Source organism: Oncorhynchus nerka, linkage group LG13 (genome assembly GCF_034236695.1).
Source record: "Oncorhynchus nerka isolate Pitt River linkage group LG13, Oner_Uvic_2.0, whole genome shotgun sequence".
NCBI classification, from domain to species: Eukaryota; Metazoa; Chordata; class Actinopteri; order Salmoniformes; family Salmonidae; genus Oncorhynchus; species Oncorhynchus nerka.
Window position 1 is genome coordinate 54,168,199 of NC_088408.1, and position 13,066 is coordinate 54,181,264.

General features: G+C 39.6%; 1 protein-coding gene across 4 annotated transcripts in view; it reads left to right on the forward strand.

Annotated features, from left to right (window-relative positions):
- Positions 1–13,066, forward strand: part of LOC115139703 (serine-rich coiled-coil domain-containing protein 1-like) — a 114,286-nt gene that overhangs the window by 56,780 nt on the left and 44,440 nt on the right. The window contains exons 11-12 of one of the 4 annotated variants that reach the window (XM_029677384.2): positions 4,916–4,951; positions 6,847–8,398. The exons of 2 other annotated variants lie outside the window; for them this stretch is intronic. In XM_029677384.2, the coding sequence (XP_029533244.2) occupies positions 4,916–4,918 (3 nt within the window). In that variant the 3' untranslated portion in view covers positions 4,919–4,951; positions 6,847–8,398. Of the gene's footprint in view, positions 1–4,915; positions 4,952–6,846; positions 8,399–13,066 lie in introns of those variants that run through there. One more of the 4 variants, XM_029677383.2, reaches the window with a different exon arrangement.

Consider the following 13,066-nt stretch of genomic DNA (forward strand, 5'->3'; position numbering starts at 1 on the left):
ACGTTTAGCTACGAAAAAACCCTGTATCCAGGATAGTGTAAATCTATCAGCAAGCTCATTAGCATAACACAACGTTAACTATTCATGAAAATCGCAAATGAAATGAAATTAATCTATTTGCTCTCAAGCTTAGCCTTTTGTTAACAACACTGTCATCTCAGATTTTCAAAATATGCTTTTGAACCATAGCTAAACAAGCATTTGTGTAAGAGTATTGATAGCCTAGCATTGCATTAAGCCTAGCATTCAGCATGCAACATTTTCCACAAAAAACAGAAAAGCATTCAAATAAAATCATTTACCTTTGAAGAACTTCAGATGTTTTCAATGAGGAGACTCTGTTAGATAGCATAGTTCCGTTTTTACAAAAAATATTATTTGTGTCGACTAATCGCTCCGTTTTGTTCATCGCGTTTGGGTAAGGAAAAAAAAAGTAATTAAAACGCGAATCTTTTTCCAAATTAACTCCATAATATCGACAGAAACATGGCAAACGATGTTTAGAATCAATCCTCAAGGTGTTTTTCACATATCTATCGACGATAAAATCCATCGTGGCAGTTTACTTTCAATTCTGAAGAAATGGAACGCGCATGGATTACGCACACAGGACACCGGGCGGGACACCAGGTAAATGTAGTCTCTTATGGTCAATCTTCCAATGATATGCCTACAAACACGTCACAATGCTGCAGACACCTCGGGGAATAGACAGAAAGCGCAGGCTCATTCCTGGCACATTCACAGCCATATAAGGAAACATTGGAACACAGCGCCTTCAGAATCCGGGGCATTTCCTGTATGAAACTTCATCTTGGTTTCGCCTGTTGCATTAGTTCTGGGGCACGCACAGATAATATCTTTGCCGTTTTGGAGACGTCAGAGTTGTGTCTTTCCAAGGCTGTCAATTCCATGCATAGTCGAGCATCTTTTCGTGACAAAATATTGTGCTTAAAACGGGCACGTCTTTTTATCCAATAATGACACAGCGCCCCCATAGGTTCAACAGGTTAACACCCGCCTGCTTAACCCGGAAGCCAGCCTCACCAATGTGTCGGAGGAAACACTGTTCAACAACGGACAACTGAGGTCAGCCTGCAGGCGCCCGGCCTGCCACAAGGAGTCGCTAGTGCACGATGAGCCAAGTAAAGCCCCCCCGGCCAAACCCTGCCCTAACCCGGACGACACTATGGGACTCGGACGACCCTATGGGACTCCCGATCACGGCCGGTTTTGGTTCTGCCCGGGATCAAACCCGGGTCTATAGTGACGCCTCTAGCACTGTGATGCAGTGCCTTATACTGCTGCGCCTGATTACCATTTTTACAGAGTTGTCTAAATTCCCTTGATACTTCGTCTACTCCACTCTATCTACAGTGGTTCCTCCTTTAAAAGTTGTGAGCTTACACCGCGGGACTTAGAGGTACCCAGCGTCATGGCTTCATTGCTCCAGACCACCACAAGAGGGAGTTAGATCACTCATTATGCATTTGGGTCCCAAGGTTTTTATATGACCAATCATATCGAGTGGTTCAAATGACAAATTTGAATTTCAACAGAAATGATGGCTGACAAAACATTACGGGGAAGCAAATGTAAGTAATTATAACATAACGAGTCAAGCAAAACATTTACAATTGAGAGGAATATGTTCGTTAATGTAGAGATTACGGATTGTGCATATTTTTTGTCATAAAGTTAATTTACGATAATCGCTATTTAGCAAGTTAGCTGACTAGCTAACATTAGCCAGCCAGTTAGCTGGTGTAATGACGTGAGTGTGACGTTGTAATTTGTGTTGTTTAATGTATTAGGTACTCCTGAGAAAAGCAGCAAACCAGGCTGTCGTCTTAGGAAACAGTGGATGTAAAGCATCTAGTTAGCTAAAGCATTTACTGCAAATTGAATGTACAATTGTGTAAGCTTGCCTTGCTGTGCAATGCAGCTGAAGTAACATAGCTAGCTAACTATTTACTTGCTTATTGTGTAGTGGAGGATAAAAATGACTGTATGCCTATGGATGTGTAGCTAGCTACAGTATGTAGCCGATTGTGTATGGACCCTAAAATGTTAGGTTCTGAACTAATATTAATACCAATCTATGAACCTCAGCTATCATAGTTGTTGTATCATCTTCAAGTCTGAATGGCATTAATGAAGCCTATGGATTGAGTAGAATATAATGACTTTATTGTGCCAAGGATAGAAAGCAAGGATGCTTTTGAGTTACCATGAAAGAAAGTTAGATTAAGTCAACTGAAAATGGCGAGAACTAAATGCGTTTGGTTAGCTTGAGAATAATAATTGCATGATTTATCATTCTACGCTATGTATCTATGTAATGTAGTACAATGTTATGAACCGACACTGAATCGTAGGAGCTATGTAAAAGTTGTACGGAAGAAAGCACAGTGCTTCTTACCTGAGATGCCATCATCACGCAGTCATCCTTCCTTTGTGTCGGAAAGAAAGGCTGAACAGTAGTGGTTGTAGCCAAACTGACACTCAAAAAATGGCCAAAATGGAGGGTGGTTGATAACAAAATGAAATTGAAATGTTGTTTTCAAATAAAAAAAAATGTTCTCAAAATATTTTTATGGAATAAAATGCATAAAGTTTTGCGCTCTATTACAAAATATTTGATTGCAAAACAAAATTCTCGACAAAAAGACATCCATTTGTTGCAAGTTTAAAAAATCCTTTCCCAGAACACCACCACCAGTGTTTCCTCAATATTCATTTAGCAGCGCGTCTCTGCCGAGATGCGCTTTCAAATTGATAGTCGTTAGCTCAATGGCTGGAAGTCTATGGGAACATCTAGCAATGCATGTCCCCTCTCTTTCTGACTATACAGTACTTTTCTGTTTCTTTTCTCTCTCACCATCACTAATTTATAACCCATTCTGCATCCCTTCTCTGTTCTCAGGCCTACATCCCTATCCCCCTCTTTATTTATTCCCCTTCTACTCCACGTTCTTCCTCCTTTCTTCATGTCCTTGTCCCCTTTTCCGATTCCCCCCATTGCTTGCTCTTCTTTTACTCCCTCCTATTTTTTTCCCTTGATCAAATTCTCCTCCTCCTCCGATACCTTATTCTCCGGCTTCACTACCGGGGGTTGCATGTAGTTTCATTAGAATGCTAATTCCCACCATGATTCACTTTCCTTCTCCACATCTGTGGGACCAGGACCACAACATCCTTTTATGTCCTCTCCATGTTACCGCCCAACAAACATCAAAAACATAATTCCAAGCATCCAGTATTTTTTCATTTATAACTTTCTCCAAAAAACGATGTTGTCTGAATTAGGAACTTTATGGTGGGTGGTTTTATTTGTGACTATTTCAAGATTACTGCTCATATATACTGGAACGGATGTTTAAACTATCCACGACCTCATTTCCTTCTCAAGTGAAGAGCTGTGATAGTTGTCTCTTAAATGTTCAGCTTTGCACACACTTGGCATTCCCTCAACCAGCTTTATGAGGTAGTCACCTGGAATGCAGTTCAATTAACAGGTGTGCCTTCTTAAAAGTTAATTTGTGGAATCTATTTCCTTAATAAATTTAAGCCAGTCAGTTGTTTTGTGACAAGGGGGGAGGTACACAGAAGATAGCCCTATTTGGTAAAAGACCAAGTCCATATTATGGCAAGAACAGCCCCAAATAAGCAAAGAGAAATGACAGTCCATCATTACTTGAAGGTCAGTAAGACATGAAGGTCAGTCAATACGGAAAATGTCAAGAACTTAAGAGTTTCTTCAAGTGCAGTTGCAAAAACCATCAAGTGCTATGATGAAATTGGCTCTCATGAGGACCGCCACAGGAATGGAAGACCCAGAATTACCTCTGCTGCAGAAGATAAGTTCATTTAGAGTTAACAGCCTCAGAAATTTCAGCCCAAATAAATGCTTCAGAGGTCAAGTAACAGACACATTTCAACATCAATTCTTCAGAGGAGACTGTGTAAATCAGGCCTCCACGGTCGAATTGCTGCAAATAAACCACTTCTAAAGGACACCAACAAGAAGAAGAGACTTGCTTGGGCCAAGAAACACGAGCAATGGACATTAGACCGGTGGAAATTTTGTCCAAATTGGAGATTTTTGGTTCCATCAGCCGTGTCTTTGTGAGATGCGGTGTGGGTGAACAGATGATCTCCGCATGTGTATTTCCCACCGTAAAGCATGGAGGAGGAGGTGTTATGATGTGGTGGTGCATTGCAGGTGACACTGTGATTTATTTAGAATTCAAGGCACACTTAACCTGCATGGCTACCACAGCATTCTGCAGCAATATGCCAGTCCCACTAAGCCCAAACCAGATGGGATATCATTTGTTTTTCAACTGGACAATGACCCAACACAGCTCCAGGTTTTGTAAGGGCTATTTGACCAAGGAGAGTGATGGAGTGCTGCATCAGATGACCTGGCCTCCGCATTCCCCTGACCTCAACCAAATTGAGATGGTTTGGGGTGAGTCGGACTGCAGAGTGAAGGAAAAGCAGCCAACAAGTGCTCAGCATATGTGGGAACCCCTTCAAGGCTGTTGGAAAAGCATTCCAGGTGTGCAAAGCTGTCATCAATGGAAAGGGTGGCTATTCGAAGAATCTCCAATAAAAAATATATTTGGATATGTTTAACACTTTTTTGCTTACTACATGATTCCATGTGTGTTATTTCATAGTTTTGATGTTTTTACTATTATTCTACAATGTAGAAAATTGTAAGAAATAAAGAAAATCCCTTGAATGAGTAGGTGTTCTGAAACTTTTGAGTGTGTGTGTGTGTGAGAGAGAGAGAGCTGGGCTGGGCTACATGTTGTGTGTATTCATGTGTTTGTCTCTGCCATGCTCATCTCATCTCTCCATGTTGTTTTGTTCTTTTGTTTTCCCGTCCTCCACCTTGGCTTCGCAGTAACCAGCATCACGTGACCGAGGAGGCACTGTGCAGGTAAGGGGTCCCTCTCTCTGTGCTGCATCCACCCAGCCTGCCTGCCTGTGCCATTATGTCTCTAATCAAGGCAGATTGGCACTCCTGCCCCTACAAACCCTCCCTCTAAACACCAAACACAGGAAACATTGTAATAAGGTCATCCAAAATAAATCAAACTCAAATTCCAAATCTAGGAAATAACGTTCGGTGTTCCGAAAAAAAAACATATCTCTTTGATTTGCATGCTCCCCGTCTTGATTGGTGGCAAATCACGTTAAACCACTGTTCCTATAGGTGGCCTGTCTTTCTTTTTGATCACTGTCTGTCGGTGAGCATTCACTCTCATTTCCACCAGGTCATTGGTCATCCTATGGCCGATTTCTGCCCATTTGGATTTTTACCCGGTAACGGTAATACCGAGTAATAGCTTGAATATGAAAGTAGTATAGTGTACCTATACATTGTCTTTGTTGTATCAGTCACTACTCTTGTGTGCGTACAGTTATTCAGTAGTGAAGTCTCTGCTCTTGGTAGAAAGCGAGGGGTTTGGTGATTATATTGTATAATGCGTCCTGCTTTAAATGACATTTAGCTTATAAAGCCTTCATAACCACTTTCTAAATGTGTTACAAAGCATCTATGCCAGTTTGTTATACTTTATAAATGGTTCATACATGTGGCATATCCGTGTGACATAATCACTAATGTCAATGTGGAATATGATATAAACGTGCTTTTATAAAGGGTGACATAAAGGATAAAGGGTGCTAAAGGATGGAACACGCTCTAAAGTGAAGTCCGTTAGTCACATTATACCTAATCTCGTTCCCAGACACTTTTGCCCAAATGCGCGAAAGGTCTGATGGACCAATGCATCAAACTTTTCCTTCGTTTATTTAGGATTAGGTTTCAAATCAAATTTTCACATAAATTGTGGAAATGGGAAGGGTTTAGTCATAATTAGGACTTTGTAAATCAGACTTTTATAAATCAGCAGAATGTTAATAATATTGACACAAAAGTGTCAATATTAGTGTCCTGTAGTGTCCTGTAATACTTAGTTTGAAGTGAGACCCCTTTGTTCATTCATAACACACACACAGTCTCTCTCTCTCTCGTCTCTTTCTCTCTTGCTTTCTCACTCTCGCTCTCTCCATTCTTTCATTAATTAATTAATTAATTATTTCATTACAACTCCAGACCTGGACTTATTAATGAAAGGACATCTGTTTCATTAATGCTGAAAGGGGCCCCAGAGTGCGGCGTACAGGCTGGGCAGACCTCTCACTTAAGGTTGCCAAGATTCACCTTCCATTGATCCAGTGGAGGTGGCCCTTCTGTGCATGTCCAGCCAGCACAATGCCCAGCCCAGAGAATCAGTAATGCCCAACTCGGACAGACCGCTCTGAAGGGCACGAATAATGGAGTTTAATTAATCATAGCCCAGGCAGGGGTTTTGGTCTGTTGTGTTATAGAAAGGCATCATTGGGGCGGCAGGTAGCCTAGTGGTTAGAGCGTTGTACTACTAACCGAAAGGTTGCAAGATCGAATCCCAGAGCTGAGCTGACAAGGTAAACATCTGTCTTTCTGCCCCTGAACAAGGCAGTTAACCCACTGTTCCTAGGCCATCATTGAAAATAAGAATTTGTTCTTAACTGACTTGCCTAGTTAAATAAAGGTAAAATAAAAAAACTTACGCGCTATGAAAATGGAGGCCTTGCTCTGGCTGGCGTCATGGACTAAAAAAGCAAGGGTAAAGCATCCTTACAAACAAACAGTGAGTCTCTTTCCTGTATGTGTGTGTGTGTGTCTCTCTGTGTCAGTGTGAGTGTGCGTGCATGTGGTTCCGTTTGACAGTTTGCGCTGTGCTCTTTGGTAAACAAGTAACTAATTGATGTGGCCATTGTAAACAGGGCCAGAGAGGAAGGGGGTGAGAGAGCTGCTGTCTGTCGATGTGCTGTGTCAAGAGAACTCTGCGGTGTGGGAACGTGTGGATCAGTTGCAGCTCTCTGGTGGATTGTCGTCAAGGTCAGGTGCTGCAAGGAGGGATCACAATTCCACCGGGGGTCAGGCTAATTGTGACCCAGTTAATTACGCTAATTAGCTGAACAAAATCCTCATCAGAATGGCAAATGTTCAGGCATAAATGCACGATTAAAGACTGTGGCACGGATTTAACTGAGGTTATCTGAAGTTATGATAACCGTTTGTCTTTAAACGATGATACTGCACAGTGAATAGCGTTTTATTTTGTGGCTTTGTTTTTGTGTAAAGAGAGCCTTGTTTTGCAGAATTGGGGGAATAATAGGTTTGTAGTCAAAATAAGGAGAGAATTGTAACTAACTTGATTTGAAAATATAAAATGTAATGGTTGATTATATCATGCATGAAGTCGAGTCCCATCACTCCATTCCTCCCCCAGTCTAGTCAGGTTCACCTTTAATTGATTGCTGATCAGAGGCTTTTACTGTTAAGTCAGGCCATTCAACCACTATAGGAGTGATGTAACGCTGCTAACATTCAAGTGACTCCTTGAATAAGGATTAAATATACAGTGCCTTCTGAAAGTATTCAGACGCCTTGACTTTTCCCGCATAATATTTATTTTTTTTCTTTTATTTTTTATAAATTAGATTTTTTTTCTCCAAAAACCTGTTTTTGCTTTGTCGTTATGGAGTATTGTGTGTAGATTGATGGGGGAAAACAAATGATTTAATACATTTTTGAAAAAGGCTGTAACCTAACAATGTGGAAAAGGTCAAGGGGTCTGAATACTTACTGAAGGCACAGTATAGCTACCCCAAGGTTCAGTTTTATTGAAGTGCAAGAAACGGTGTGAACTTGAAACGTTTAAAGACCACTTGAAGGGTGGTCTAGGTTGTAGAGAACTGAGATTGAGTTCAACAGAAATACATGACCATGTTTTCATTGAAATTGGTTGAAATGGTCGTTGATAGGTGAGCAGCGATTGTATTTGTGTTATACTATCATGGTTATTATCCCCCAGCTTCATAGTAAATTGTCACATTCACGCCTAACCAGTCTCCAAACAATGTGATAGCCAAGATGGTGTTAACCAGAGCCATGTTTATTTTTATGCTCTGACATGACTCTACCAAATTCTATGTCAGCCATGTTCCCCATTAACATTACATGGGGAATATAAGCTGAATGTACCATTTTTTTTTTCTCTTTCCATGACATAGACTAACCAGGTGAAAGCTACTCTTTCTGGTGTCCACACAAAACATTAAACATGGCGTAATACAGAACATTAATAGACAAGAACAGCTCAAGGACAGAACGACACGCAACATTTTTAAAGGCACACGTATCAACACACATATCAATACATACACACAAACTATCTAGGTCAAATAGGGGAAGAGGTGTTGTGAGGTGTTGCGTTATCTGTTTTTTGAAACCAGGTTTGCTGTTCATTAAAGCAATATGAAATGGAACGGAGTTCCATGCAATAATGGCTCTGTATGGCTCTTTTTTCTTGAATTAGTTCTGGATTTGGGGACTGTGAAAAGACCCCTGGTGGCATGTCTGGTGGGGTAAGTGTGTGTCAGAGCTGTGTGTAAGTATGCAAACAATTTGGGATTTTCAACACATTGTTTCTTATAAAAATAAGTGATGCAGTCAGTCTCTCCAACTCTTAGCCAAGAGAGACTGGCATGTGTAGTATTTATATCAACCCTTTGATTACAATGAAGAGCAGGCCGTTCTGGGCCAGCTGCAGCTTAACTAGGTCTTTCCTTGCACCACACGACTAGACAGTAATCAAGATAAGACAAAACTAGAGCCTGCAGGACTTGCTTTTTGGACCGTGGGATTATATTTTTTATTACAGCCAGACCTCTCCCCATCTTTACAACCATTGAATCTATGTTTTTACAGTTTACAGTCTAAGGTAACGCCAAATAATTGAGTCTCCTCAACTTGTTCAACAGCCACACTGTTCATTACCAGATTCAGCTGAGGTCTACAACTTATGGAATGATTTGTACCAAATACAATGCTGTTTAGGACCAGTTTATTACTGGCCACCCATTACAAAACAGACTGCAACTCTTTGTTAAGGGTTTCATTGACTTCATTAGTATACAATTGAATCATCAGCATACATGGACACACTTGCTTTGTTTAATGCCAGTGGCAGGTCATTGGTAAAAATAGAAAAGAGTAGATGGCCTAGAGAGCTGCCCTGCGGGACACCACACTTTACGTCCTTGACATTAGAGAAGCTTCCATTAAAGAAAACCCTTTGAGTTCTTATAGATATCTCTGAATCCACTGTAGGGCGGAGGTTGAAAAGCCATAACACATACATTTTTTTAAACAACAGGTTATAGTCAATAATATTAAAGGCTGCACTGAGGTCTAACATATCTCCCACAATCTTCTTATAATTTTTTTTCAACCAATCATCAGTCATTTGTGTCAGTGCAGTACATGTTGAGTGCCCTTCTCTATAAGTGTGCTGAAAGTCTATTGTTAATTTGTTTACAGAGAAATAGCATTGTATTTGGTCAAACACAATTTTTTCCAAAAGTTTGCTAAGAGCTGGCAGCAAGCTGATAGGTCTGCTGTTAGAACCAGTAAAGGCCGCTTTACCACTCTTGGCTATTGGAATTACTTTGGTTTCTCTCCAGGCCTGAGGTCAAATACTTTACTCTGCTCAGATTAAAGATATGCCAGATAGGAGTGGCTATAGTCAGCTACCATCCTCAGTAGCTTTCCATCTAAATTGTCAATGTCATTATTGATCGACAACAATCATTTTTCCACCTCTCCGACACTAACTTTACAAAGTTCAAACTTGCAATGCTTTTCTTTCATTATGATTGTTATTTTTTGCATGAATACGATGGCTCACTGTTCATTGTTGGCATTTCCTGCCTAAGTTTGCCCACTTTGCCAATGAAGTAATCATCAAATGGTTTTGTGATGAATAAGCCATCTGAGTAGAATTTGTCTTTCTGCCCATAATTTATTTTAAAGTACTCCGTTTTTTCCATCATTCTTTATATCATTGATCTTGGCTTCATAATACAGCTTTTTGTTGAGTTTAGTCACATAATTCTCAATTTGCAGAAAGATGTGCAGCCAGACTTATTAGGCACTCCTTTCAACCCAGCTCTTTCAACTATACCGTTTTTCACCAATCCATGGAGCCTTAACAGTTCTAATAGTCAGTTTCTTAACAGGTGCATGTTTATCAATAATTGAAACAAGAAATTTCATAAATGCATCAAGTGCAGCATTTGGATGCTCCTTATTAATCACATCAGACCAATACATATTTTACATCATCCCAAATACAGTACCAGTCAAAAGTTGACACCCCTACTCATTCCAGGGTTTTTCTTTATTTGTACTATTTTCTACATTGTAGAATAATAGTGAAGACTTCAAAACTATGAAATAACACATATGGAATCATGTAGTAACCAAAAAAGTGTTAATCAAATCAAAATGTATTTTATTTGATTTTTCAAAGTAGCCACCCTTTTCCTTGATGACAGCTTTGAACACTCTTGGCATTTTCTCAACCAGCTTCATGAGGTAGTCACCTGGAATGCATTTCAATTAACTGGTGTGCCTTCTCTCGGGTAGGGGGCAGCATTTGGAATTTTGGATGAAAAGCATGCCCAAATTAAACTGCCTTCTACTCAGGCCCAGAAGATAGGATATGCATATAAATAGTCGATTTGGATAGAAAACACTCTAAAGTTTCCAAAACTGTTAAAATAATGTCTGTGCGTATAACAGAACTGATTTGGCAGGCGAAAACCTGAGAAAAATCCATTCAAGAAGTAGGATTTTTTTTTTTTCCCTATTCAATGCCATTACAGTATCCATTGACTTAGGACTCAAATTGCAGTTCCTATGCCTTCCACTAGATGTCAACAGTCTTTAGAAACTGTTTCAAGCTTGTATTCTGAAAAATGAGGGAGTAATAGCAGTCTGAATGAGTGGACCCTTCCATGTCACAGAGCTTTTTCATGCGCGAGAGAGTGCCTTTCTTGTTTACCTTTTTATATTGACGATGTTATTGTCCGGTTGAAATATTATTGATTATTTAGGCTAAAAACAACCTGAGGATTGAATATAAACATCGTTTGACATGTTTCTATGAACTTTACGGATACGATTTTGATTTTTTTGTCTGCCTTTGTGACTGCGTTTGAGCCTGTGGATTACTGAAGAAAACGCGCGAACAAAACTGAGGTTTTCAGATATAAAGAGAGACTTTATCAAACAAAAGGAACATTTATTGAATAAATGAATGTCTGCTGAGTGCAAACATATGAAGATCATCAAAGGTAAGTGATTAATTTTATCTCTATTTCTGACTTGTGTAACTCTTTTACTTGGCTGGTTACTGTTTGTAATGATTTGTCTGCTGGGCTATGTTCTCAAATAATTGTAAGGTATGCTTTCGCCGTAAAGCATTTTTGAAATCTGACACGGTGGTTGGATTCACAAGATGTTCATATTTAAACCTATGTAAAATAGTTGTATCTTTTCTGAATTTTTACAATGAGTATTTCTGTATTTGAATTTAGCGCTCTGTAATCTCACTGGATGATAGCCAGGTGTGACGCTAGCGTCCCGCATACCCTAGAGAAGTTAATTTATGGTATTTAATTCCCTTTTAACCTTTCTAGCGCAGGCGTTCCGCTAGCGGAACCCCTCGACAACATTCCGCTGAAAAGGCAGCAATGCGAAATTCGAAAATATATTTTTTAAATATTTAACTTTCACACATTAAGTACAATACAGCAAATGAAAGATAAACTTCATGTTAATCTACCCATCGTGTCCGATTTCAAAAATGCTTTAAAGCGAAAGCACAACATATTGTTGTTAGATCACCGCCAAGTAAAAAAAAAACAGCCATTTTTCCAGCCAAAGCTAGCAGTCACAAAAAGCAGAAATATAAATACAATTAATCACTAACCTTTGATGATCTTCATCAGATGACACTCATAGGACATCATGTTACACAATAGATGTATGTTTTGATCGATAATGTGCATATTTATTTCCAAAAATCTCAGTTTACATTGGCTCATTACGTGCAGTAATGTTTTGATCCCAAAACATCTGGTGATTTTGCAGAAATACTCATAATGAACATTGATAAATGATACAAGTGTTATTCACAGAATTAAAGATAGACTTCTTCTTAATGCAACCGCAGTGTCAGATTTCAAAAGATCTTTACGAAAAAAGCATAATCTGAGAACGGCGCTCAGAGCCCGATCCAGCCAGAGAAATGTCCGCCATTTTGGAGTCAACAGAAGTTAGAAATAACACTAAATATTCACTTACTTTTGATGATCTTTATCAGAAGTCACTCCCAGGAATCCCAGTTCGACAATAAATGACTGATTTGTTCCATAAAGTCCATAATTTATGTCCAAATAGCCACTTGTTGTTAGCGTGTTCAGCCCAGTAATCCATCTTCATGACAGACAAAAACTCAAAGTTCCGTTACAGGTTGTAGAAACAAGTCAAGCGATGTATGGAATCAATCTTTCGGATGTTTTTAACATAAAACTTTCAATAATGTTCCAATCTGAGATTTCCTATGTCTGAAGAAAAGCACTGGAACGAGAGCTAACTCTGTCGGGAGCGAGCGTCACGAGCCTGAGACACTCTGCCAGACCACTGACTCAAACAGGTCTCATGAGCCCCTTTTTTATAGTAGAATCCTCATTCAAGTTTCTGAAGACGGTTGACATCTAGTGGAAGCCGTAGGAAGTGCAACTTGACTCCATAGACACTGTGTATTCGGTAGGCCAAGCTTTGAAAAACTACAAACCTCAGATATCCCACTTCCTGGTTGGATTTTTCTCAGGTTTTCGCCTGCCATATGAGTTCTGTTATACTCACAGACATCATTCAAACAGTTTTAGAAACTTCAGAGTGTTTTCTATCCAATACTAATAAAAATATGCATATATTAGCATCTGGGACAGAGTAGGAGGCAGTTCACTCTGGGCACGCTATTCATCCAAAAGTGAAAATGCTGCCCCCTATCCCAAAAAGGTTAATGCTTTTGAGCCAATCAGTTGTGTTGTGACAAGGTAGGGGTGGTATACAGAAGATAACCCTATT